The 24,350-nt window shown below is 36.4% G+C and overlaps 2 protein-coding genes across 2 annotated transcripts; both read left to right on the top strand.

The window, feature by feature from the left end:
* The first annotated feature begins 3,177 nt into the window (after positions 1-3,177).
* LOC116128464 (disease resistance protein RPS2-like) lies at positions 3,178-4,548 on the top strand. The gene has a single exon (XM_031414186.1). The coding sequence runs from the start codon at positions 3,178-3,180 to the stop codon at positions 4,546-4,548; it is 1,371 nt and encodes a 456-aa protein (XP_031270046.1).
* A 14,253-nt stretch (positions 4,549-18,801) lies between these two features.
* Positions 18,802-24,137, top strand: LOC116128465 (disease resistance protein RPP2B-like). The gene is given in 7 exon segments (XM_031414187.1): positions 18,802-19,245; positions 19,247-19,293; positions 20,592-20,876; positions 21,041-21,647; positions 21,794-22,084; positions 22,169-23,605; positions 23,781-24,137. Coding segments are annotated over 7 exon segments (3,468 nt in total).
* Positions 24,138-24,350: the final 213 nt, after the last annotated feature.

A 24,350-nucleotide genomic window follows, 5' to 3' on the forward strand; every position in this document is an offset into this window, starting at 1 on the left:
CCAAGTTTAAAGGCTGGAAAAACCTAGTTGAAAACCACGTTAATAGGAAGGTGAAAACCTTTAGGACAGACAATGGCCTAGAATTCTGTAACATGGAGTTTGACTCTTACTGTGTAGAAGAGGGAATTTTGAGGCATAGAACAGTTAAGGGAACCCCTCAGTAGAATGGGGTTGTTGAGAGAATGAATAGAACCCTTCTAGAGAGGGTTAGATGTCTCTTATTCACAGCTGGTCTACCAAAAATCTTTTGGGGGGAAGCACTAGATATAGCAGCCTATCTTATAAATAGAAGCCCTTCTAGCTTAATAGACTTTAAGTGCCTTGAAGAAAAGTGGTCTGCGAGGAGACCATCTCTTGAACACCTAAGAGTCTTTGGATGTGCTGCATATGCACATACCAGAGATGGAAAGTTAGAGCCAAGATCCCTTAAGTGTGTTCTTTTAGGATACCAAGAGGGAACTAAGGGTTTAGGGTTTAGGGGCTTTGGGAAAGGGTTGCCCCAGGGGTTAGGGTAATTGTTAGTAGGGATGTGATTTTCAATGAAACTGTCTTTCCCGCAAATCTGGTACTAACAGTGTAGGTAGCTAACAAGAAGATTCTGAAACTTCTGGACAAACTGGGACAACTCAGTTTGAGGTGGAGCCTGAAAATAATCCGGATCATTACATCCAAATAGATGAGATTGATCCACTTGAAGATTAGCCACAGCAAACTCAAGAGCAGGAGGATGAAGATCACCCTCCTGACAGTGCTGAAGTGGATCAGCATGGTAATCTGGCCCAATATCAGTTAGCCAGAGACAGAGTCAGGAGGGAGATTAGACCTCCTGCAAGGTACAACTATGTTGACCTAATCTATACAGCACTCCTGGCTGGTTCAGAGGTACATCGATCAGAACCTAACACTTATGAGGAGGCAATGAGTTCAAGGGACAGAAAAGAATGGGTGGCTGCTATGGAAGAAGAGATGGAGTCATTGCACTCAAACAAAACCTGGACACTAGTTTCAAAGCCTAAGAATCAGAAGTTGGTGGAATGCAGATGGTTCTACAAACTGAAAGAAGGGATAAATGAATCTGATCCGCCAAGATTCAAAGCAAGGTTAGTGGCTAAGGGCTACACTTAGAGGGCAGGTATTGATTTCACTGAGATATTTTCTCCAGTAGTTAAATTTAAAACTATTAGAATCATGCTAGCAATTGTTGTTCAATATGACTTAGAGATAGAACAATTGGATGTTAAAACTGCCTTCTTGCATGGTGAGTTGGATGAGAAAATATTCATGAGTCAACCCTTAGGTTTTAAGAATAACAAACTGCCTGATTATGTATGCTTACTGAATAAATCTCTGTATGGACTTAAACAGTCCCCTAGACAATGGTACAAGAGGTTTAATGCATTCATTATAGGAAATGGATTCACTAGAAGTATGTATGATAATTGTTTCTATTTTGCCTGTATGAATAACATGCCTATCTATCTTTTGTTATATGTAGATGACATGTTAATAATCAGTAAGTCCATGTCTCAAATTAATACTTTAAAGGCCAAATTAAATACTGAATTTGATATGAAGGACTTAGGGAAGGCAAAGAAAATACTAGGAATGATGATTGATAGAGATAGAAGTGCAAATACCCTTAAACTCCATCAATCCTCATACTTACAGAAACTGGTTTCAAAATTTGGTATGAATGAATCCAAAGCAGTGACAATGCCCTTAGCAAACCATTTTATACTTAGTAAGTCACAATCCTCAAAAACAGATTCGGATAGGCTGAAAATGGAGAATGTCCCTTATTCTAATGCCATAGGTTCTGTAATGTATTCCATGATATCCACCAGACCCGATTTAGCATATGCAATATCTCTATTAAGCAGGTTCATGTCAAATCCTGGAAATGAATATTGGAATGCTTTAAAATGGTTGATGAGATACATTAATGGCACTGTTCAGATTGGTTTAATTTTCTGTAAAAGATATGCATCACTTGATCTAGTTGTGTATGTAGATGCAGATTTTGTAGGTGATCGAGACTCCAGGAAGTCCACAACTGCTTATTACTTTACACTGGGAGGCAACTATGTTAGCTGGAAAGCATAGTTGCAACCACTGGTTGCACTTTCCACTACTGAAGCAGAGTACGTGGCAATTTCATATGCATTCAAGGAAGCAACATGGTTGCAAGGAATTCTGAAAGAAGCTGATCCGTTGAATGGCACAGCAACAGTTTACTCCGATAGTCAAAGTGCCATCCACCTGAGTAAGAACCCGGTGTATCACGAACGAACAAAACATGTGGATGTCAGGCATCACTTCGTCAGAAACCTGATTGCAAAGGGAGAAATTAATCTTTTGAAGGTGCCTACTGAAGAGAATCCAACAGACATGGGAACCAAAGTAGTGGCCACAGGCAAGTTCAAGCACTGCTTGAACTTGCTTCACATCAGATAAACACTTTCTTTTAGAGCTGAGAAGAAATATGGGATAGCTTACTACACTAAAAAGAAGTCTAGCAATGGAAAAGAAGAAAGGGAAATAAATGAAAGGAAGAAAGTTGGCTTCAAGGTGGAGACTGAAAATATTTTGAAGCCAAAATGGGGTCGTTTCATTTAAGTTAATTGAAGGAATCCTAGCCGTCAGATCAAGACAGATCTAAGGGTTGACATTTGCTGTTATGGACATATATAAAAGAAGCAACAGTGTTGTGAACAAGGCATTATTCTAATCTCTTACAAGTTAGGGTTTGTGAGAGGAAAATTAGGGAGCAACTAGGGTTGGGTATTTGCTGAGGCTTTCTGGGAATAATCCTGGTAGATTAGAGAGAGGGTTGCGTTTCCTTCTTGAGGCTAGTTTAGTCCTCAGTTTCTTGCAGATTGTAGAGAGTTTCTTGAGCGAATAGGCCTAGGTTGAGGGTTGATCTGTTCTGGCAAAGTTGTATGCTTTTCTTCTTGTAATTGTTGGATAATCTTTTAGTGCTGTGAGTATCCGTATTTCGGAGCTCAACGTGGATATAGTCTAGCTAAAGATTGGATAGACGAACCACGGTAAATTCGTGCCTTGATTTTGTGTGTGTGTGTTTTGATCTTGAATCTTGGTTTTGTTTGTTTGTGTTGCGAATTGATTAATTAGGCTTGGGTTATAACAGTGGCCATGGAAGATAAATTATTTGATACAATGGTTATGGTGGATGTAGCACAGTCTTTGAACGTCGAAACAATTCAAGAAGACATTGCCAAGAAACTGGGATGGCAATTAACGGAGACAGACGTGAATGAAAGGGCTGCTAGATTGCTTGATAGTTTGAAGAGACAGACGAGAAGAGTTCTGGTTATATTGGATCATGTTTGGGAAACAATTAACTTGAAGGTCATTGGCATTCCTTTCGGTTTTGAAGAGAAGTTCGATGATGATCAAAAGCGATTGAAAATATTACTTATTTCTAGAAGTAAAAAAGTGTTGGGAAATTACACAGATACTGAAAACAATTTCTCTGTTGAAGCTTTGAGTCACCAAGAAGCAAGGAATTTATTTGACTCGATAGTGGGCGACTTAACATTGCCAGATTTGGCAGTTGAGGTAGTTAAACGATGTGCAGGTTTACCACTTACAGTTAAAGCAATTGGAAATGCACTCAAACATAATAGGAGCCTTTCTTTCTGCCAAAAGATTTTGGAAGATTTAAAGAATTTCAAAGGAGTGGATCGGATTTTGAAGTTGAGTTATGAATTTTTGGAAAGTGAGGATGTGAAATCCTTGTTTCTGCTTTGTGCTGTATGTACTAGTGCAGGTGATAAAATCTCAACAAATTACTTGTTGAAAATTGGATTGGGGATGGGTTTGTTTAGAGATGTATATACATTGAAAAGAGCTTCCTGTTTGTTGTTAGATAGTGGAGTTGATGACAAATTCGTTAAAATGAGCCACACGATGCATAGTGTAGCTGTGTCGATTGCTGAGGATGGCGGACAGGTTTATGTTAGTATTCCAGAAGGAGCTAACTCGAGAGAAGTACTGGAAAGTACAATGTCCAAAGAAGATTTAACCCATTTGTCTGTAATTAATGGGGATATTAATGAGCTTCCTGAAAGGTTGGACTGTCCAAACCTGAGGCTAGTTTTGCTGTTAAGGAAAGATCAGGATCAGGATCAAGATCGTTCTTTAGAAATTCCGAACAACTTCTTTCAAGGGGTAAAAGAATTACAAGTTCTATATCTGGGTGGCATCAACATACCATCAGAATCTTCTCTTCTTTCTTGCCTAAAGAAACTCCGGACATTGTGTTTGAACAGATGCTCGCTAACCGATATAGGAATAATCAGAAAGCTAAAGGAATTGATGAGTCTGAAGTTTTCGTTTTGTGATTTTGAAGTGTTACCTACAGAAATTGGAGATTTGACCAAGTTAAAGTCGCTGGATTTGAGTAATTGTCCAAAATTCCAACAAATCACACCAAATGTCATATCAAGGTTGACCCGATTGGAAGAATTATATATGGCTAATAGTTATAAATGGCGGAGTAAAGCTATTCTTGCTGAGTTGAAGTAATTGGCTCACCTGAACTCTTTATACATACATATCCCGAATGCCATGATTATGCCACGGAATTTGTTCAACCCTGAAAAGCTGGAAAGGTATAAAATACTTATTGGAGAAAAATGGGGATGGTATGGTAAATATACAACGTTAAGAACATTGAAACTCAACAATGGTCGCAGTTTCAGGAGTTCTGAGTTTGACATTTTGTTTGAGAAAGTTGAAGATCTCTACTTAGATCAACTGAGTGGCGTTGAAGATGTGGTTGAAGCTCTCAACTCAGAGAAAGGTTTCCCAGAATTAAAGCATCTTTGTGTTCAGAAAAGTTGGGGGGATCTTTTATATATTTTTAACTCAGAGACGGCTCATTGTCACACTGCCTTTCCTGTGTTAGAGTCGTTGTATCTCCATAAATTGAAGAAGTTGAAGAAGATATGTGAAGGTCGACTCTACGCAGAATCTTTTACCAATTTAAGGACCATAATAATTAGACAATGTGATGAGTTGGAGCATGTCTTCTCAATCTCCATGGCAAGAAACCTTTCACATCTCGAAGAAGTGGAAGTGACTAATTGCAAGAACCTAAAAGAGATTTTTGGTGATGAAGAAATTGAAGAATCTATAGACCATGCTGATCAAAAGGTATGGTTTTTCTGTTTTATTTATTTATTTATTAGTATTTTTTCCAGGTATTTTAATACATTTCTAAGTTTGTTTACAGAACAAGAATTCTGTCTGCAGGTTGTGTTCCCAAAACTTTTAAGGTTGACTGTGAAGGATTGTCATGCTTTGAAATTTATGTTTCAATCTTCTGTGGTTGAATTCCCATCCTTGAATGCAATTCAAATTGAGAGTTGTCAGAGTTTGAAGACATTCTTCTCCAAGAAAGAACATGAAGAAATGAACTTAGAGAATGAAACTACTGTTATACATCCTTTCTTTGATGAAAAGGTATTTTTTTTTTCTTTCCAGAAGCTCACCTTAACACAATACATGGACATCTTATTCATCTTCTGCTTCGTGTTATACAGGTTCATTGTCCAAGCTTGGAGAAGATGATACTCTCACACTTGGATAACATCTAGTTGATATGGCACAATAAACTCCAAGCAGATTCTTTCTGCAAACTAAAGGTTTTGAGAGTTGAATTTTGTGGAAAATTAACCAGTTTTGTTCCTCCTGACAGACTCGGAAGATTATCAAAGAATCCGCAAAGACTTCACACATTTCAAAATCTAGAAATTGTAAGGGTTACAGAATGTTGGAGTATGAAAAACCTCTTTCCAGTCTCTATAGCTTTAGGTCTGCGGCAACTTAAAGAGCTAGAGATAAACTCTTGTGGGTTGGAGGAAATTGTTGCCAACGAGGACGTAAAAGTGGCGGCTGTGTTTAAGTTTCATCAACTAGATTTCTTGCAACTTGTTGATTTACCAGAACTCAAAAGTTTCTACCCCAGGTCGCACACAACAGAGTTGCCATTGCTAAAAAGCTTGGTGGTTTATGTTGAGTTTGTTAAGAAGCAAGTTGATAGAGGAGAAGCTAAGCTGTGGAAGTTCGTTATGCTGAGCTGTGGAAGTTCGTTATGCTGAGCTGTGGAAGTTAGTTATGCTGAGTGTTGAGCTGGAAAGTTATAGTTAGAGTTTGTTAGCTTTCAGTTAGAGTTAGTTAAACAGTTATTTACAAGTTGTATATATATGTACATTGATGTAAACGTTAATGTTAATAAGAATAGAGCATTACTTTTCCTTTAATTTGTTTTAGTTCTTCTAAATACATTTTCTTAACATGGTATCAGAGCCTTGATCTAAGGCCTGAAATCCTTATTCAATCATCAAATTTTTTCACCTGATCTGGTGCTGATCTGCTATTCAAATATCAGCTCTATTTTGTCAAATCTTTCAATTTTTTAATTTGCTTTTCCTCACTCAAACTCTTGAGCAATCTTGGTTTTACAAAACCATCAATGGCAACTGAAGGAAATGGCAGCATCTCGACTGGAACTGGATCTCAGAATAATCAAAGTTCATCAACAGTGGACTTCAATCATCCCTTGTACTTGCATCCCTCGGACACTCTAGGTTCTATCTTAGTCTCTTTTCAACTCATTGGAATAGAAAATTACTCACTATGGAGTCGATCAATGAAAATTGCATTGCTTACTAAGAACAAAATAGGTTTTATTGATGGAACTTGTAAAAGAGATACAAATTCACTTAGCTTGCAACAGCAGTGGGATAGATGTAATGCCATTATGCTCTCTTGGATTATGAACTCTGTAAGTAAAGAATTGCTGAGTGGTATAATCTATGCTTCTAATTCACATCTGGTATGGCAAGGTTTAAAGGAGAGATTTGACAAAATCAATGGTTCAAGAATCTTTCAACTGCATCGAGACATTGTTACTTTAACACAAGGAACCTCAACTATATCCACTTATTATACTAAACTCAAGCTTTTATGTGATGAATATGGATCTATCATACAGCTACCTACATGTGAATGTGAGATGTCAAAAACGTATGTAGAACATATATAGAATCAAAAACTTCTGCAGTTTCTCATGGGACTGAATGAGACATATGTGCAAGCAAGAGGACAGAACTTAATGATGAATCCACTGCCTAGTATCAACCAAGCCTATTCCATGCTTGTGACAGAAGAGAGTCAAAGGAGCATAATAGGATCCACCACATCAAAGTCTTCCCTGGAATCCACTGTCCTATACTCATCATCATCGTCACAACAACAATCTAAGGGAAAAAAAAAAATGGAATATTACCTGTGAGCACTGCAATGTGAAAGGCCATAAGAAGGAAAATTGTTATAGGCTCATTGGCTATCCTCCTGATTTTAAGTTTACCAAAAAGAAATTTACAGGAACTCAATCTTCAGTTAATACTGTTTCAGATCCATCTACTAATCATGCTGAGCCCAACAATTCAGGATCTGCTGCTGCGGTATTCTCTAAGGAACAATATGAAGAGATCCTCAAACTCTTGAACAAGGATTCAGCTACTCCTACAGCAGAAGATATGGTAAACATGGTAGGTATAAAGTGTTTTTTATCCTCATTAGGTAAAAAACAATCCTGGATTCTAGACACAAGAGCTAGTCATCATATGTCCCCTTGTATTGATCTATTATCAGATTTAGCATCTTCACCTGTTTCTACATCAGTATGATTGCCTAATGGTCATGTGTCTAAAGTTTCTCATATTGGATCACATTATCTTGCTTCTGACCAGAAACTCACCAATGTTCTCTACATTCCAAATTTCAAATTCAACTTGATTTCAGTTGCAAAGATGACAAGAGATTTGTCTTGTTACATCTCTTTTTTTCCTGACTTTTGTATACTTTAGGACCTCTTCAGTGGGAAGGTAAAAGGGATTGGTAGAGAAGCTGAAGGTTTATATTTTTTGTTGCCTTTCAAACACCATGCAACACCAGCTGTGCCTCCACATCCATCTGCTGTCTCCAAGGTTTTCAATATTTCTGTAGTGCCCGAAGATCTTCCTACTTTACATAATAATTGTTGTTTATCTTCTATTGAATTGTGGCACAAAAGGCTTGGTCATGTGCCTATTCTCAAACTGAAATAGTTCCCTTCAATAAAGTTTACTCAAGATGATGTAAAGTGTGTAGCAGATTGCAGAATATGCCCCTTAGCTAAACAAGTCAGATTGCCATTTACTTCAAGTCATAATAGAGCATCTCATCCTTTTCATGTATTGCATATGGATGTTTGGGGCCCTTATGCTCATCCCACCGTTGACCATCATAGGTTCTTTCTCACTATAGTAGATGATCATACAAGGATCACTTGGATTTTCTTAATGAAACATAAGTCAGAAACCATACTTCATCTTCGAAAATATTTTTTGCTGGTCCAGAATCATTTTGTTGCTTCTATCAAATTCATTCGCTCAGATAATGGGGGAGAATTTTTTAACACTGCTTGTAATGAGTTGTTCACATCCTTGGGCATCATCCATCAAAGTTCTTGCATCTACACCCCTCAACAGAATAGGATGGCAGAACGCAAACACAGGCACCTGTTGGATGCGGCTAGATCTTTGAAAATCCAAGCTGGAATTCCACTGCAATACTGGGGTGAATGCATTCTCACTACATGTTATTTGGTGAACAGATTATCATCTCCTGTTTTAGGCAACAAGTCTCCCTATGAAATGTTGCATGGAACACCACCGTCAATTGATCATCTTAGGGTGTTTGGCTGTCTCAGTTATGCCACTCATCTTTCCTCAATAGATAAATTTGCCAAGAAAGCTACTCCATCAATTTTCATGGGATACTCAACAACCCAAAAGGGATATAGGCTACTGAATTTGGAAACTCGCATGTTTTTTGTAAGTAGAGATGTGAAGTTTGTGGAGCATGTTTTTCCATTCCTTTCTCAGTCCTCTTCAGCCGCTTTGCCTCCTTATCATTCTCCTTCACCTGTACATCTTGAGGACTTTGAGTTGTCTCACCAACCTTTACCGTTTGATGCACCACAACAGGTTTTTTCACATAACAATTCACTAGAGCCACTTAATTCATCAGACTCTTCCACACATGATACTTCTCCTGCTGTATCATCACCTCCAGTCCTCCGAAGATCCTCTAGGACTATTAAACCACCTATCTGGCTCATTGATTATATCTCTCTTACTGCTCATTATGCAATCACCAACTATGTTTCTTACAAGCACCTTTAACCTTCCTATCAATGCTTTCTCACTGCTATCTCTCGTATCCATGAACCTGCTATGTATGAAGAGGTTGTTCGAGATCCCAATTGGGTGGCTGCTATGCAGACAGAAATTGCTGCCTTAGAGGCTAACCAAACTTGGACCTTGGTTCCTCTTCCACCAGGCAAATCTGCCATAGGATGTAAATGGGTTTTTAAAGCTAACTACCACTCAGATGGCAGCCTTGAGAGATACAAGGCACGTCTTGTAGCCAAAGGCTACAACCAACAGGAAGGCATTGACTATACTGATACATTCAGTCTGGTTACTAAAATGGTAACCGTAAGGAGTGTCTTAGCTTTAGCATCAATTCACGGTTGGCCACTTATGCAATTGGACGTGTATAATGCCTTTTTACAGGGGGATCTTTTTGAAGAAGTTTACATGGAGTTACCTAAAGGTTTTCGCACTCAGGGGGAGCCATTGGTTTGTAGATTGCTCAAATCCTTATATAGATTAAAGCAAGCTAGCAGACAGTGGAATATCAAGCTGACAGAAGCACTAATCAAGCATGGATATCAGCAGAGCAAATATGACTATTCCCTATTTACTAAAAGGAATGGCAGCAAGATAGTAATTTTACTAGTCTATGTAGATGATCTTTTAATTACTGGTAATGATCAGGAGATGTTGCTTGACTTGAAATCTGTTCTACAAAAGAGCTTCAAGATAAAAGACCTTGGTGAGCTAAAGTACTTCTGTGGCATCGAAATTGCTAGATCAAAGGAAGGTCTGGTTATGAGTCAAAGAAAGTATGCATTAGAACTCATAGCAGAAGCTGGACTGGCCAATGCAAAGCCTGCTAAGACTCCACTTGAACAGAATTCAAAGCTCACTTCATTCAAATATGATCAGCAATTTCAACCTGCATCAGAGGACAAGTTGTTAAAGGTATCATCCATTTATAAAAGGTTGATTGGAAGACTGCTTTATTTGACTATGACAAGGCCTGACATAGCCTTTTCAGTACAAACACTTAGTCAATACATGCATGCACCTAAGGAGTCCCACTTGGAAGCAACATTAAGGGTCGTTAGGTATATTAAACAAAATCCTGGATTTGGGTTGTTATTACCATCAAGCAATAAAATGGAGCTTGTTGCATATTGTGATTCGGATTGGGGAGCTTGTCAGATGAGTAGAAAATCAGTAAGTGGGTATTGTGTCAAGCTTGGAGAATCTCTTATATCGTGGAAGTCAAAAAAACAAAGTACTATAGCTAGATCATCTGCCAAAGCAGAGTACAGAAGCATGGCAGCATGTGTATCTGAGATAATTTGGCTGCTTGGTTTGTTGGATGAATTAGGAGTAGAAGGAATACAACCTATGTTGCTGTATTGTGATAACAAAGCTGCATTGCAAATAGCAGCCAATCCAATGTATCATGAAAGGACCAAACACATTGAGATTGACTGCCATTTTACAAGAGAAAAAATTCAGCAAGGAGTTATACGGACAGGATATATTGCAACTGGAAACCAGATTGCAGATATTTTGACTAAAGGTCTAGGTGTGCAGCAGCATGAGAAATTGATTGCTAAGCTTGGCATTAAGGACATCTACAAAGTGTCAACTTGAGGGGGAGTGTTGAGTTTGTTAAGAAGCAAGTTGACAGAGGAGAAGCTGAGCTGTGGAAGTTCATTATGCTGAGCTGTGGAAGTTAGTTATGCTGAGTGCTGAGCTGGAAAGTTATAGTTAGAGTTTGTTAGCTTTCAGTTAGAGTTAGTTAAACAGTTATTTACAAGTTGTATATATATGTACATTGATGTAAATGTTAATGTTAATAAGAACAGAGCATTACTTTTCCTTTCATTTGTTTCAGTTCTTCTAAATACATTTTCTTAACAGTTTATCATTGTCATAAGCTTCTTAGCTTCCAAAACACACATGTCCAGAGCCAATCTGAAAACCAAACTCAACATCCTCTGTTTTCCCCTGGAGAGGTAGGAAAATTTCCTTTCAGAGGTTCTATGCTTATCTGAGCTTTGTTTGAGGAATATGTAAAAGAACATTAATTAATGCCTCCTTGGGATTTTCAGGTGACATCTGATTTGAAGTTGGAGAAATTGTCTATAAACAGCGATGATATTAAATTGATATGCTCAGGCTGCAGACATTTTTCAACAAAGATGTTTCACAAACTTGAAGATCTTCAGGTGGTCTGCTTTCATGATGAATCACCTGTCTTTCCGTTAGATTTCCTTCGAAGATTCCACAAGCTAAGAACACTAGTTGTAGCTAGAAGTAATTTCATTGAGCTATTTCCAAGTCAAGAATCTGATCAGCAGAAACACCATGTGAAAGTGAAATCTTTGCCAATAACAATCTTAAAGCTCGATTCTCTTCCTCATCTACAACATATATGGAAACGTTCCCAGGGGAAGCTGTTTCTTCCAAAACTTAAAATATTGGAAGTACGGTCGTGTGATCATTTGACATCCTGAATGCCATCCTCAGGATCTTTCAAATATATTGTAAGTTTGGATATATGGAAATGTTGTAGATTGACAAACATATCAACCTCCTCCACAGCAAAAAGTTTAGTGAACCTCACGACAATTAGAATAAGAGAGTGCGGTTCATTGTTAGAGGTAATAATATCAAACAATGAGGAAGTTGAAAAATAATATCAAGTTGGTGCATAGATTCACACATGTCTAACTTGTCTAAATAACTCTCATGATCTTGAAATCAAAGACTATAAGACAAACTATAATATGCAAATAGCCAAATATGCAGATAGAAATTCATGATGATGATGATAACTGAAAACCCTAAATACAAAAATTGGCGATTTTAAAATACCTAATTGGAGATATCTTGCGAATGTGAGAGTTGAGATAATGAGATGGTGTGAGATAGTTTGAATTGGCAGTTCTGGAAATTCAAGTTTGACGATTTGAAATGAGAGTGAGAGAGACGAGAGATCGACAGGCCATAGGTGCATTGGAGAGGAGAATGGAGATTGTCGATTTTTTCCCCTAAATTTTCTTATGTATTTACAAGAAATATAAAATATCATAAAACCCCCCACAATTTAGTATTATATCAATTTAGTCCCAATTCCTGGTTCTGGTTCCTTTGATTAGGAATCGAAATCAAAACCATACAGTGTTGGTTCCTATTTTTTGGAATCGGAACCTACCCTGTTACGGCTGGTTCTGGGTAGGAACCGAAAGCAAAACTCGGGTACCCGTCGGTTCTGATTCTACCCTAAAATTTTACCCACCCCTACTAACAACCAAAATGGCCAAAAAAAAATTATAAAACCAAAACTCCAAAGCCCAAACAAAGTCACTAGAAAAAAAAAATCGTCTAATCGTTGATCTACTTAGTTGTCGTGGATTGATCACCAGTCCACGAGAATCGATCAGCCATTGTCACCAATGCCAACAACACCGGAAGTTGCTGATGATGCCCATCGATGCAAGGGAAATAATCACCCATCACCATCTGTTGCTATCATTGCCGAGAAGATCAAAACAGCATGTCACTGCTGATTTGATGACGATCTGCGGTTGCCATTGTCGTCGAGAAACTCAACAATTGATCTGTCAAAGTGAACGACGATGACCACCTGCTACCGAGAGGAGGTGCTAAGGAACTCTCTTTTGAGAGTTTGAATGCGAATTTTTTTTTTTTTTTTTTTTTTTGAGTTAAAAGCGTGAGGTTTTTTAAAAAATAAAAGATAAAAAACTAAAAAAAAGGTAAAAAAAAGTCAATAAGAAAAAAGGGAAAATGTGTGGGGAAATTCTTAAAAAAAAGAACCTGGTTCCACATTTGGAAGAAAGTAACTTGGAAGTTAACCAAGAAGCAATCCAACATGCTACCTTGAAAGGAGAATCCAGAAATGCTGAACGCTGAGAATGAAAGTCAACATGCTTAGACTAAACTTGGCAAGCCCAACAACAACAAGAAGAGAAGTTCTATTGATGCTGTTGTGGAAAAGGAAGAATTGCCAAATAGTCTGCATCATTTGTAGCCACAATTGGAAATGATGGTAAGTCTTCACATATGTGTACATCTGTTTCTAATAGTGCATGAATAATTGATTCTGGTGCTACTGATCATATGACATTTGATTCTAAGCATTTTTTAACCTTAAGTCATCCTCACAAAACTTTGTTTCCATTGCCAATGGTGAATTTAACCGGGTCATTGGGGAAGGATCATTAACCCTAGAAAATTCTTTACACTTAAATTCTATCTTAATTGTCCCATCCCAAAATTTTAACTTATTGTCAGTATCCAAAATAACCAAAACCTTGTGTGGTGATTTTTTTTGCCTGAATTTTATGAGTTTAAAAGCATTCAACCAAAACAGACTATTTGTCATGGTATTAGATGGGGACAACTGTATTACTTGGATTTAGAGTCAAAAAGCTCTTCTAGGTTATAGTAGGCTTTGACAATAGATTACTATAAAAGAGATAGACAAAAATCTGATATCTGATTATGGCATCGGCACCTCAGACATACTTCATTCGGATATCTAAAGAAACTTTTTCCAAGTTTGTTTAAAAAAAAAATGATATTAGTAACTTCCGCTGTGATGTTTGTGAACTATAAAAAAGTAATCAAGTCTTATTCCCAATAACATTAAACAAAAGTCCAAGTCCTTTTATGCTTATACATTCAGATGTCTAGGGGCCCTCACAAGTTACTACTTTAGGTAGATCTTGTTGGTTTGTTATTTTTATTGATGATTGTACAAGGATGACTTAGGTATGTCTAATGAAATCCAAAGGGGTGGTTAATTTGCTCTTTTAGAGATTTCACAAAATGGTTCATACGCAGTATAATGCACAGGTTCAAGTCCTCTGAAGAGACAATGGAGGAGAATACCAAAGTTCGGATCTTCAATAGTACTTGGCAACACATGGTATCGTTCATAAGACTATCTGTCCCTACACACCCCAACAAAATGGTGTTGCTGAGCAAAAAAATCGGCACTTATTGGAGGTCGTTCGTGCCTCATTAATAGAAGCTCACATGCTGTTATCTTTTTGGGGATAAGCACTTACTTCTATAGTCTACCTAATCAATCGGGTACCCTCTAGTTCTATTGGGTTCTAGACACCTTTTCAATCTCTTGGTAAAGTAGTGAATGCTCTAACAGTTCGGAACTTACCGCCTCATGTTTTTGGTTGTATTGTCTTTGTTCACCTTCATAAACAACAACACAACAAGTTGTCTTCTCGTGCATTGAAATGTGTTTTTGTTGGGTATGGTGTTCATAAAAAGGGGTATTGGTGTTATTATCCTCCAACTCAACAAACATTTGCAATGATGGATGTTGTTTTCCATGAAAAATTGATGCTTTTTTCTTCTAAGTCTGAACTTCAGGGGGCTCAATGTGATACGTCAAGTCCTCGAACTAGTAGCACAACAAAGAATTGATTAATCCCAAGAGGTTGGTTTGATGGTCAAGGAGGTTTTCTCTCTTTATTGACTTCTTAGGTTCAAACCTTGGGACCACCTATCACATTGTGACTTACCTGGTCCTGTGGACTTGTAAGGTGTTCAATGAATCTAGGGGCTTACCTGGCATTTTGGACTTGTAGGGTGTTTAATGGACCCTGAGGATTAATTGAGATGTACGCAAACTGGCCCGGACACCCTAGACACCTTTTCAATCTCTTGGTAAAGCAGTGAATGCTCCAACGGTCCGAAACTTACCGCCTCATGTTTTTGGTTGTATTGACTTTGTTCATAAACAACAACACAGCAAGTTGTCCTCTCGCGCATTGAAATGTGTTTTCGTTGGGTATGGTGCTCATCAAAAGGGGTATTGGTGTTATCATTCTCCAACTCAACAAATGTTTGCAATTATGGATATTGTTTTCCATGAACAATTGATGCTTTTTCTTCTGAGTCTAAACTTCAAAGGGAGTATTGTTAGGAAGAAATTCAGACTTTTGACTATGATGTTTAAGATGTTCAAGATGTGGGAGAATATGAGTCACAAACTAGACTGGTTGTTCAACAAAAAGATGATATGGATGATGAAAATGTGGAGGTGGTATCAAATCCGTTCGTTGAAACCTCTTAGTCAAAGTCTCTCATTTCTTGTATGTCACAACCATCATTTGTTGAGAATGTTCTGATTTAGAGTCTAAACCAATTGAGTTTGAACCAATTAGGAAACAGTTACCACCACGTGGTACTAGAGGGATTCCCAAACCAACATACGAACCTCAACTATCTAGTAAGGTCAAATACGTAATGATTCATTATGTGTCTAACCATCATCTATTAGGATCAACTTTGTCATTTATGAATTAATTATCTATTGTATCTATTCCTAACATTGTGTAGGAAGCCTTATCTAATCCAAAATGGAAAATTGCTATGAATGAGGAGATGAAATTGTTATGGAAGAATGAGACCTAGGAACTTATTGATCATCCACCAGGAAAGAAGACTGTTGGATGTTGATGGGTTTACACTGTGAAGTATAAAGCTGATGATACAATTGAGAGATTCAAAGCCAGACCAATAGCAAAAGGGTACACCCAAACCCATGGGATCGACTATATAGAGACATTTGCACCTGTAGCTAAAATCAACACGGTACGTGTTTTATTATCTTTAACTGCAAACCTTGATTGGCCATTACAACAATTCGATGTGAAAAATGCTTCCTTACATAGAAAATTGTCAGAGGAGATCTATATGGATCCTCCACCAAGGTGTATTTCACCAGAAAATCACAACCAAAAGGTATGTAAGTTAAAGAAATCTCTATATGGGTTAAAGCAATCTTCGAGGGCATAGTTTGGGAGGTTTACAAATCTATGAAGTCTTATGGCTACCATCAGAGCAATTCAGATCACACATTATTCCTAAAGAAACAACAAGGATCACCACACTTATTGTATATGTGGATGATATAGTGGTCATTAGAAATGATCCAGAAGAAAGGAAGGCTCTGCAAAATTACTAGTCAGAAGAATTTGAAATGAAATACCTAGGTTCTTTGAAATATTTTCTTGGAATCGAAGTGTCTCAATCTAACAAAGGTATCTTTCTATCACAAAGAATTTATGTTTAGATGTTTTGCAGGAAACTGGTATGTCATCATGTCAACTAGCAGATACACCAATTGAACAAGGTTTGAAATTATGTATCAAGACTGATCAAGTACCAGTTGATAAAGGCAGATATCAGAGACTTATGGGAAGATTGATGAACTTGTCATACACTAGGCCAGGGCTTGCCTATGCATTGAGTATAATCAGTCAGTTCATGCATAACCCTGAAGAACAACATATAAATGCTATCATGCACATTTTGAGATACTTAAAACATGCTTCTGGGAAAGGAATCATATTTACTAAAAATACGGATTACCAAAATGTGAATGCATATACTAATGCTAATTGGGCAGGAGCAGTGGATTACAGGCGATCTACTTTTGGTTATTTCACTTTTGTAGGAGGTAATCTAGTCACATGGAGAAGCAAAAAATAGAATGTTATGGCACGCTCGAGAGCTGAAGCAGAATTTAGGAGAATGATACTTGGGATTTGTGAAGCGTTATGGCTATGATTTCTCTTGCAAGATTTAGGCTATCAACCTTGTCAACAAATTCAATTATATTGTGAAATAAAACAGCATGTGACATTGCTCAAATCCAGTTCAACATGATCGAATGAAGCATGTTGAAGTGAATAGATTTTTCGTCAAAGAAAAACTGGATGAAAAGATTATTGAATTGTCCAAGATTTGATTAGAGGATCAATTGGCTGATAGTCTTACCAAGGCTGTCTCCAAACATATTTTCTCATAAGTTTTAGACAAGTTAGACATGTGTGAATCTATGCACCAACTTGAGGGAGAGTGTTGAGATTTACTAAATATTTCCTGAATATATCGTAATCTCCTAATTTTGTTAGTTTTAGGATACTCATACATGTATTTGGTATCTTATAATTTCCTAATTATATTGGTATATTGTAATTGACATAATTATGATATTTCATAAATTGTAGACTACCTATATAAAGCTTGTAATTATGAGTGTCTCTCTCTCTCTCTCTCTCTCTCTCTCTCTCTCTCTCTCTCTCTCTCTCTCTCTCTCTCTCTCTCTCTCTCTCTCTCTCTCTGTGTGTGTGTGTGTGTGTGTGTGTGGATGTGTCACCGATCTACCTAACTGAACTAATATGATTCTTAAAATATTTAATAATGGATTGAATTGTCTTGAGCTTCATCTTGTTTGGGTTGAATTTAGGAAGGGCATGTGAAGTTTCTATTTTCTAACCTCCACCAACATAATCTAATCAGATTTTTCCACTCCATTCCTCTCAATTTTTTTTTTTTTAATTTTTTGATTTTCCATATTACCAATATTTAAGCAAAAACTTAATTTTATTGCATTATTCCTAAAGATCCTTTCGGAAACACGTCTAATGGCCACTGAAATTGTGAAATTCATCCTATAATCTTCTCCCTTTTAGCAGATTTTTTTAAATAATAAAATTGAAAAACCGCTGCAATCAAAAGATAGTTGGAGAAAAAGAAAAGTGATGCAAAGATTAAAATAAATAGTCTTCATAATTATGAGACTAACTTTAAAATTCTTAGGTTCCAATGTTTTTTTTTTTTTTTTCTCTCAAATTTATATTAGCGTTTATCGTGTCAAGAATGTTGGTCAATATTTTTTTTTTCTTATAAAAAATAATATTACACTTGTAAAATCCTCATATAAAATGTGTGTATAAATTAAGTGATGCAGTTAAATATAAAGGATAAAGTGAATATAAAAAAAATAAATAACTCATTAATTGGTGTTCCTTCATTTGTAAGAAAACTTTGCGAGAATAATCAAGTTATTCCTAGAAGTCGACCCTCAATCACTTCACAGGAAAAAATGAAAAATAAAATAAATATAAAAGTATTTACTTCGTTTCTTTGGCCGGCTGATGATGTCTTCTGCCACTTTACAAGGCACAAGTGACAAGCTGAGAATGAAATTCGGTGGATTACATGTCCTTAAAAAATATTCTCTTCAACTTTTTCTAGAAAAACCTCGACAGTACGAGAATAAAAACTAATTCACGTTGATTACTCAGACAGAATATTCTTGAGATATTTTCAAGGAAAATTCACGTTGGTAAATTAGTCAAAAAGAAAAAGACCGTACATATTCCAAAAAACGTGGAAAACTAAGAAAATGGAATGCGCACTGAGAGAAACTCCCAGGACGGCTTCTGATGTTCTATTTTCTATTATTTTCCGCTTATATATATTTTCTTTGTTGAGCGTTTGAACTGAAGAAAAGTTTCCTCCTTCTCTTTATTACTTTGACAAATCTATAAAAACCTGATTCCATAACTTTCTTTGAAGCAATCTTTCATTTAGAACTCTAGCTGACAACAATATTCTGAAGAAAAACTTTAATTATCTGGATATTGTTATTATTATTATCATCTTTTTTGCCTGTTTTTTGTTTTAATTTTGAGAACTTGATTCATCTGTTTCGTTCTTGATTGATAATCAGTGGTAACCGATGGCTGCTTCTTCTTTCACTGTTTCTTCCACAAATCTTCAAGCGAAGCATCATGTTTTCCTTAGTTTCAGAGGCGCGGACACCCGCTATAATTTCACCAGTCATCTCCGCGAAGCTCTGAGTCGGAAAAGCATTCCAACTTTTATCGACAATAAACCCCAGAGAGGAGATGAAATTTCACCATCTCTTCTGAATGCGATCGAAGGGTCAAAGATTTTGGTTATCGTTTTCTCCAAAGATTATGCGTCTTCGAGATGGTGCCTCGAAGAACTTGTGAAAATCCTGGAATGCAAGAACATGCATGGAGGGATCGTGATCCCGGTTTTCTATCATGTTGATCCATCGGATGTAAGAAATCGAACCGGGAGTTTTGGAGATGGATTTATTGAGCTTGAAGAACGATTTAATGAGCAACCAGAGATGGTGCAGAGATGGAGGAGTGCTTTTGAGTGAAGTAGCCAATCTGTCGGGCTGGCCTTTGAATGATAAGACGTAAGTTTCTACTCTTTCTTAATTTCCTCATTTCAGCTTCTTTCATCTGATTTGAATTTGATGCCTAGGTTGGGCCAGTGCCCTCACTGAAAAAAAAAAATTATAAGACTTTGCAAATTTATAATTTTTAAATTACATAATCGAATAATTAAGCTTAAAACAAAATAAAGAATGATGCTATTGGCATCGTACGGTCCTACCAATTATCTATTAAGCCCCCTATTGAAAAATAATTTTATATTACATATTTTTCCTTTGATGAAATTACTAAAAAGAGTAAAAATGCAACCAAAAAAGGAAAAGAAAAATACAGAATAGCAATATATATATATATATATATATATATATATACAAAACTTTCAAATCATAAATACATAAAAATTTGAAATAATGAAAGAAAAAAATCATTGAATTAAAAAATCTAAATCAAATTTATATTTTATTTCGAACAATATTTCTTTTCTAGTTTATTTGTTCATCACACGTTGTGTTATGAAGGATTCAAAAAAATATTAAATTCAAACAATGATTATGAATTTTCAACACCAATTTTGCACTGGTGAATCTTAAATAGAAATTATGGGTTGGAAAAGAAGAAAAAAAATAAAAAATAAGTTGAAGAAGTGCTTTAATTTTTTGGGAAAAAAAAGGACAATAAAAAATAGAGTTGCAGTCATTGAAAATAAAGGGAATTGTTATAATAAATGGGGTATCTTTAGAAGTTAAATTAGTCTTTAAATTTAAAGATGGGGTCATATTAGATAATAAGTGGGGGGTCAATAGCATCACTTCAAAATAAATAGATTAATAATTATAACAAAATAAGGCACATGCTATACAAATTTATTTAAATTTATTGCGTGTAAAAAAAATTATAAAGTCCATATTTTTTCCTAAACTTAATAAATTATGTTTTTGATCTAAGATAAATTCTTTATTACCTCATTAATCATATTCTACTGGTTTTCTTTAATTTAGTTTAATTTACTTTTAAGAATTTAAGATTTTTTTACAGTTAACAGTATTGATAATGATGCTATTGTAAACCACTTTGAAAACATAAAAACACATCAAAGGCAATTATATATAACTGTATTGAATAAAAATATTATCAGTAATAATTAGAGTTCCAATATATATCATTATATTGAAAATTTTAAATTATATCATTTTCTAAATCGCATCCCCCCTTACTTGAATTCTTGGCTCAGCCACAAGTCCAAAGTAGTTTTACAGTTTGAAATTTAAAACTGCATTTCGGTTTACAAATAATTTTATTGTTTTTTAATATTTGTTAGGTCAGAAGCTGAAATTGTGAAGGACCTTGTCGATGATATTTTGAGGAGATTGAGGAATGTTATGTCTCCGAGTGATAACAAGAACTTGGTTGGAGTAGAATCAACTATCAAAGAATTAATTGAGTTGTTATTGAACAAAGATGTTTGCACTCTAGGAATTTGGGGCATCGGCGGTATAGGCAAAACAACAATTGCCCGTGCTGTGTTTAATGAAATCTCGAATTGTTTTGAAGGATTCTACTTTGCTGAAAATGTTAGGAAGAATCAGAAAATCCTAATGGACTAGTTCACTTGCGAGAAAAACTTCTTTCTGCTATATTAGGGGATCAAAATCCCAACACAGGATGCTACATCACAAAAAAAAGGCTTGGTCTAATGAAGACTTTCATTGTTTTCGATGACGTAACAGATTTTCAACAAATTGAAGATCTAATTGAAGATTATAAAAGCTTGGCTTCAGGAAGCCGGGTCATTATAACAACTAGAAATAAACAAGTGCTTGAGAGCTGCAAAGTAGATAGAATCTATGAAGTTAAGAAATTATCTCACCCAGAAGATATGCATCTTTTTAGCCGATATGCTTTCAAACAAAATCTCATCCCAGAGGATTATTTGCAGCTCTCAAATAAGGTAGTAAATTATGCTAAAGGTATTCCATTAGCTCTTAAAGTGTTGGGTTCATCTCTAGTTAACAAGAGTGTAGAAGTTTGGGAAAGTACAATAAGTAAACTAGAAGAAACTCCTCCTTTGAATATTTACAAGGTGTTAAAAGTAAGCTATGATGGACTGGATGGTGAGGAGCAAGATATATTTTTAGATATTGCATGTTTTTTCAAATGGAAGGACCAAGATCTGGTAATAAAAATCTTGAAGGCAAGTGACTTAAAGGCGGAGTGTGGAATAAGTGTTCTCGTTGATAAGTGTCTCGTAACTATATCATTAGACAATATGATAACAATGCATGATTTGCTTCAAGAAATGGGAAGGACAATTGTTCGTGAAGAAAAGGATATTGGCAAGCGTAGTCGATTGTGGCATCCCAAGGATACTCATCATGTGTTGAGAACCTTTTCATGAATTTATTTTTTGCACATTTGTGAGTCTGGTAAAACATCAGCTTGGAATATATCATTTTCATTTTTTTTCATGCGTTATTTGAGGGTTATAAATGCTAACTTATATGGTTTCATCTTGATTGTCAGGGAACTGAAGCGATTCGAGGCATATGCATGGACATGTTTGAAATAAGAGATGTACACTTAAATCCTCTCACTTTCTCAAATATGCATAGTTTGAAATTCTTGAATGTCTATGGAGCTGTTCATAATAAGGTGCATGGGTTTCAAGGCCTGGAATTTGATTTCCCAGAGCTAAGATATATTTGTTGGCATAATTATCGGTGGAAATCTTTGCCATGCAATTTTAAGCCCAAGAACCTTGTTGCACTTGAAACGCGCTATAGTAATCTTGAAGAACTTTGGAGTAGTGTCCAGGTATATTTATTTTATATAACAATCTTATGTTTGTATATATCAGATTTTCTAATTTGCATCAGTCCTTTTTTTTTTGGGTTGCAGGTTCTTGTTAATTTGAAATACATCGACCTGAGTTACTCAGTGCATCTACGTAAGATTGCGGACCTCTCACAGGCCCCGAATCTTGAGAGTTTGATTCTCGAAGGTTGTACAAGTTTGATTGAGATCAGTTCCCCATCTACTCGGAAGCTCAATAAACTTGTTATTCTGAATCTAAGAAATTGCAAAAGCCTCCCTGGTCTTCCACCGGGTATTCATCAATCAAATTCTCTTAGATTTGTCATTCTTTCAGGTTGCTCAAATCTCAAAACGGCTCCCAAGATCTCATGTAACACAGAACAACTAAGTCTGGATGGAACTGCAATAAAAGAATTTTCCTCTACGAATGAACCACCTTCTAGACTAGTTCAATTCAGTCTTCAGAACTGTTCAAGGCTTGAAAGACTCCCAAGAAACTTTCATAAGTTTGAATCTCTCAAATATCTTTCTCTATCTTCTTGCTCAAATCTTGAGTCTATTCCAAAGATCCCACGCAAGATAGAAGAGTTATATATTGATGGAATTGCAATAGAAGAATTGCCCTCATCAATTGGGTCTCTATCCAATCTACAAACATTGAGTCTCAGGAATTGTTCAAGGCTCAAGAGTCTTCCGGATGGCATTTGTAAGCTAAAATCTCTCAAGTATCTGTCTCTCTCTGGTTGCTCAAACATCAAGACAATTCCAAAGATCTCATGTAAGATGGAGCAATTACATTTAGATGAAACGGCAATAAAAGAATTGCCCTCGTTAATCGAGTATCTATCCAGTCTAGTCACTTTGAGTATAAAAAATTGTTCAAGTCTTGAGAATCTTCCGGACGAAATCTGTAACCTGAAATCTCTCAAACATCTCTATATCTCTGGTTGTTCAAAACTCGACAGATTGCCTGAGGACATCGGAAATCTGCAAAGTTTGGAGGTGTTTGAAGCTAATGGAATTGCTGCAACCAAATTACCATCATCCATGGAAAGTTTGAGCAACATTCGTGAATTATCTTTTGAGAGATGGAAAGGGCAAGAGCTTGTGCGTTCTCTTTCTCCTATGTTATCAGGTTTGAAGCTTTTTAAGAAACTAAACCTGAATGACTGCAATATCACAGAATTACCCAACAGTCTTGGCGATTTATCCTTTCTGGAACATTTATATCTTTCTGGAAACAATTTTGAGAGCATTCCAGCAACAATCATCAACCTTTCGAAGCTCGACTTGAGCCACTGCAAAATGCTTCAATCCTTACCAAACCTTCCTGGTGACATACAACTTCTGGTAGCAGATAGCTGCAAATCTCTGCAAACATTATCTGATTTGCCGATTCCAAGCCATGGCTATTTCAACGGTAATCTCAGCTTCATTAATTGCTTCAATCTGGACTGGAGAACGCTCACAAAAATTCTGGATTACGCTCACAAAAATTCTGGATTACGCTCTGTCAAATATGTATGAAAAGGCCTCTTACACTCACAAGAGTCCTTTCAGTTACATGTGTTTCCGAGGAAGCGAAATTCCCGAGTGGTTTAACTTTCAAAGTACTGCATCATTTCTAGAGCTCCCGGAAGGCTCGTTGAATCATAATTTCATTGGCTTCACCTTCTGCACTGTGTTATCGTTCCAGGATTATAAAGCTAGGACGTTGCATATTAACTGCGAGTTGCTTCTGAAATGCGAAGATGGCTTGAAGAAAATGGGGAGCGGCAGCTTTTTAGCTTGGAACAAAGAGTATGCGCCCTCCCATGTCGAGTTTGATCATGTGTTTCTGGGATATGATTGTCAAGTGAATGATAAACCAGAATGGGATGAATTCCCTGAGGCCATTATCAAGTTCAGTGTTACAGATGAAGAATGCGTGGTGAAGAAGTGTGGAGTCCGTTTATTGTTCAGCCAGGAGGAATCAATGAATGAATCCAGCTTATGTTTGCTCTCCGATGAAGATGAAGATGAGGAAGATGAGCCACAGTCAAAGAGATTGTAACTTTTAGATTCCTTCCAAGGTGAATCCAGCTCAAGGTGAATAAGTCATAGCTCAGTTGAAGAATGCGTGGTAGATGAATTGTGGAGTTGTTTTTTCCTATTTTGTAACAGTTTTGATTTCAGAGTTTAAGGAAAAGAAAGTCAAAGTGGTAAAGCAGATATTAGGAAAGTTATGTGTTAATTTCTTTTAATTTCGCACAATTCTAAATTATTA

This window comes from Pistacia vera, unplaced genomic scaffold (assembly GCF_008641045.1).
Source record: "Pistacia vera cultivar Batoury unplaced genomic scaffold, PisVer_v2 Contig200, whole genome shotgun sequence".
In the NCBI taxonomy this organism is placed as follows: Eukaryota; Viridiplantae; Streptophyta; class Magnoliopsida; order Sapindales; family Anacardiaceae; genus Pistacia; species Pistacia vera.

What these genes read in the sequence shown, in the direction of transcription:
- LOC116128464 (XM_031414186.1), top strand. Translation starts at nt 3,178, where the DNA reads ATGGTTATGGTGGATGTAGCACAGTCTTTGAACGTCGAAACAATTCAA.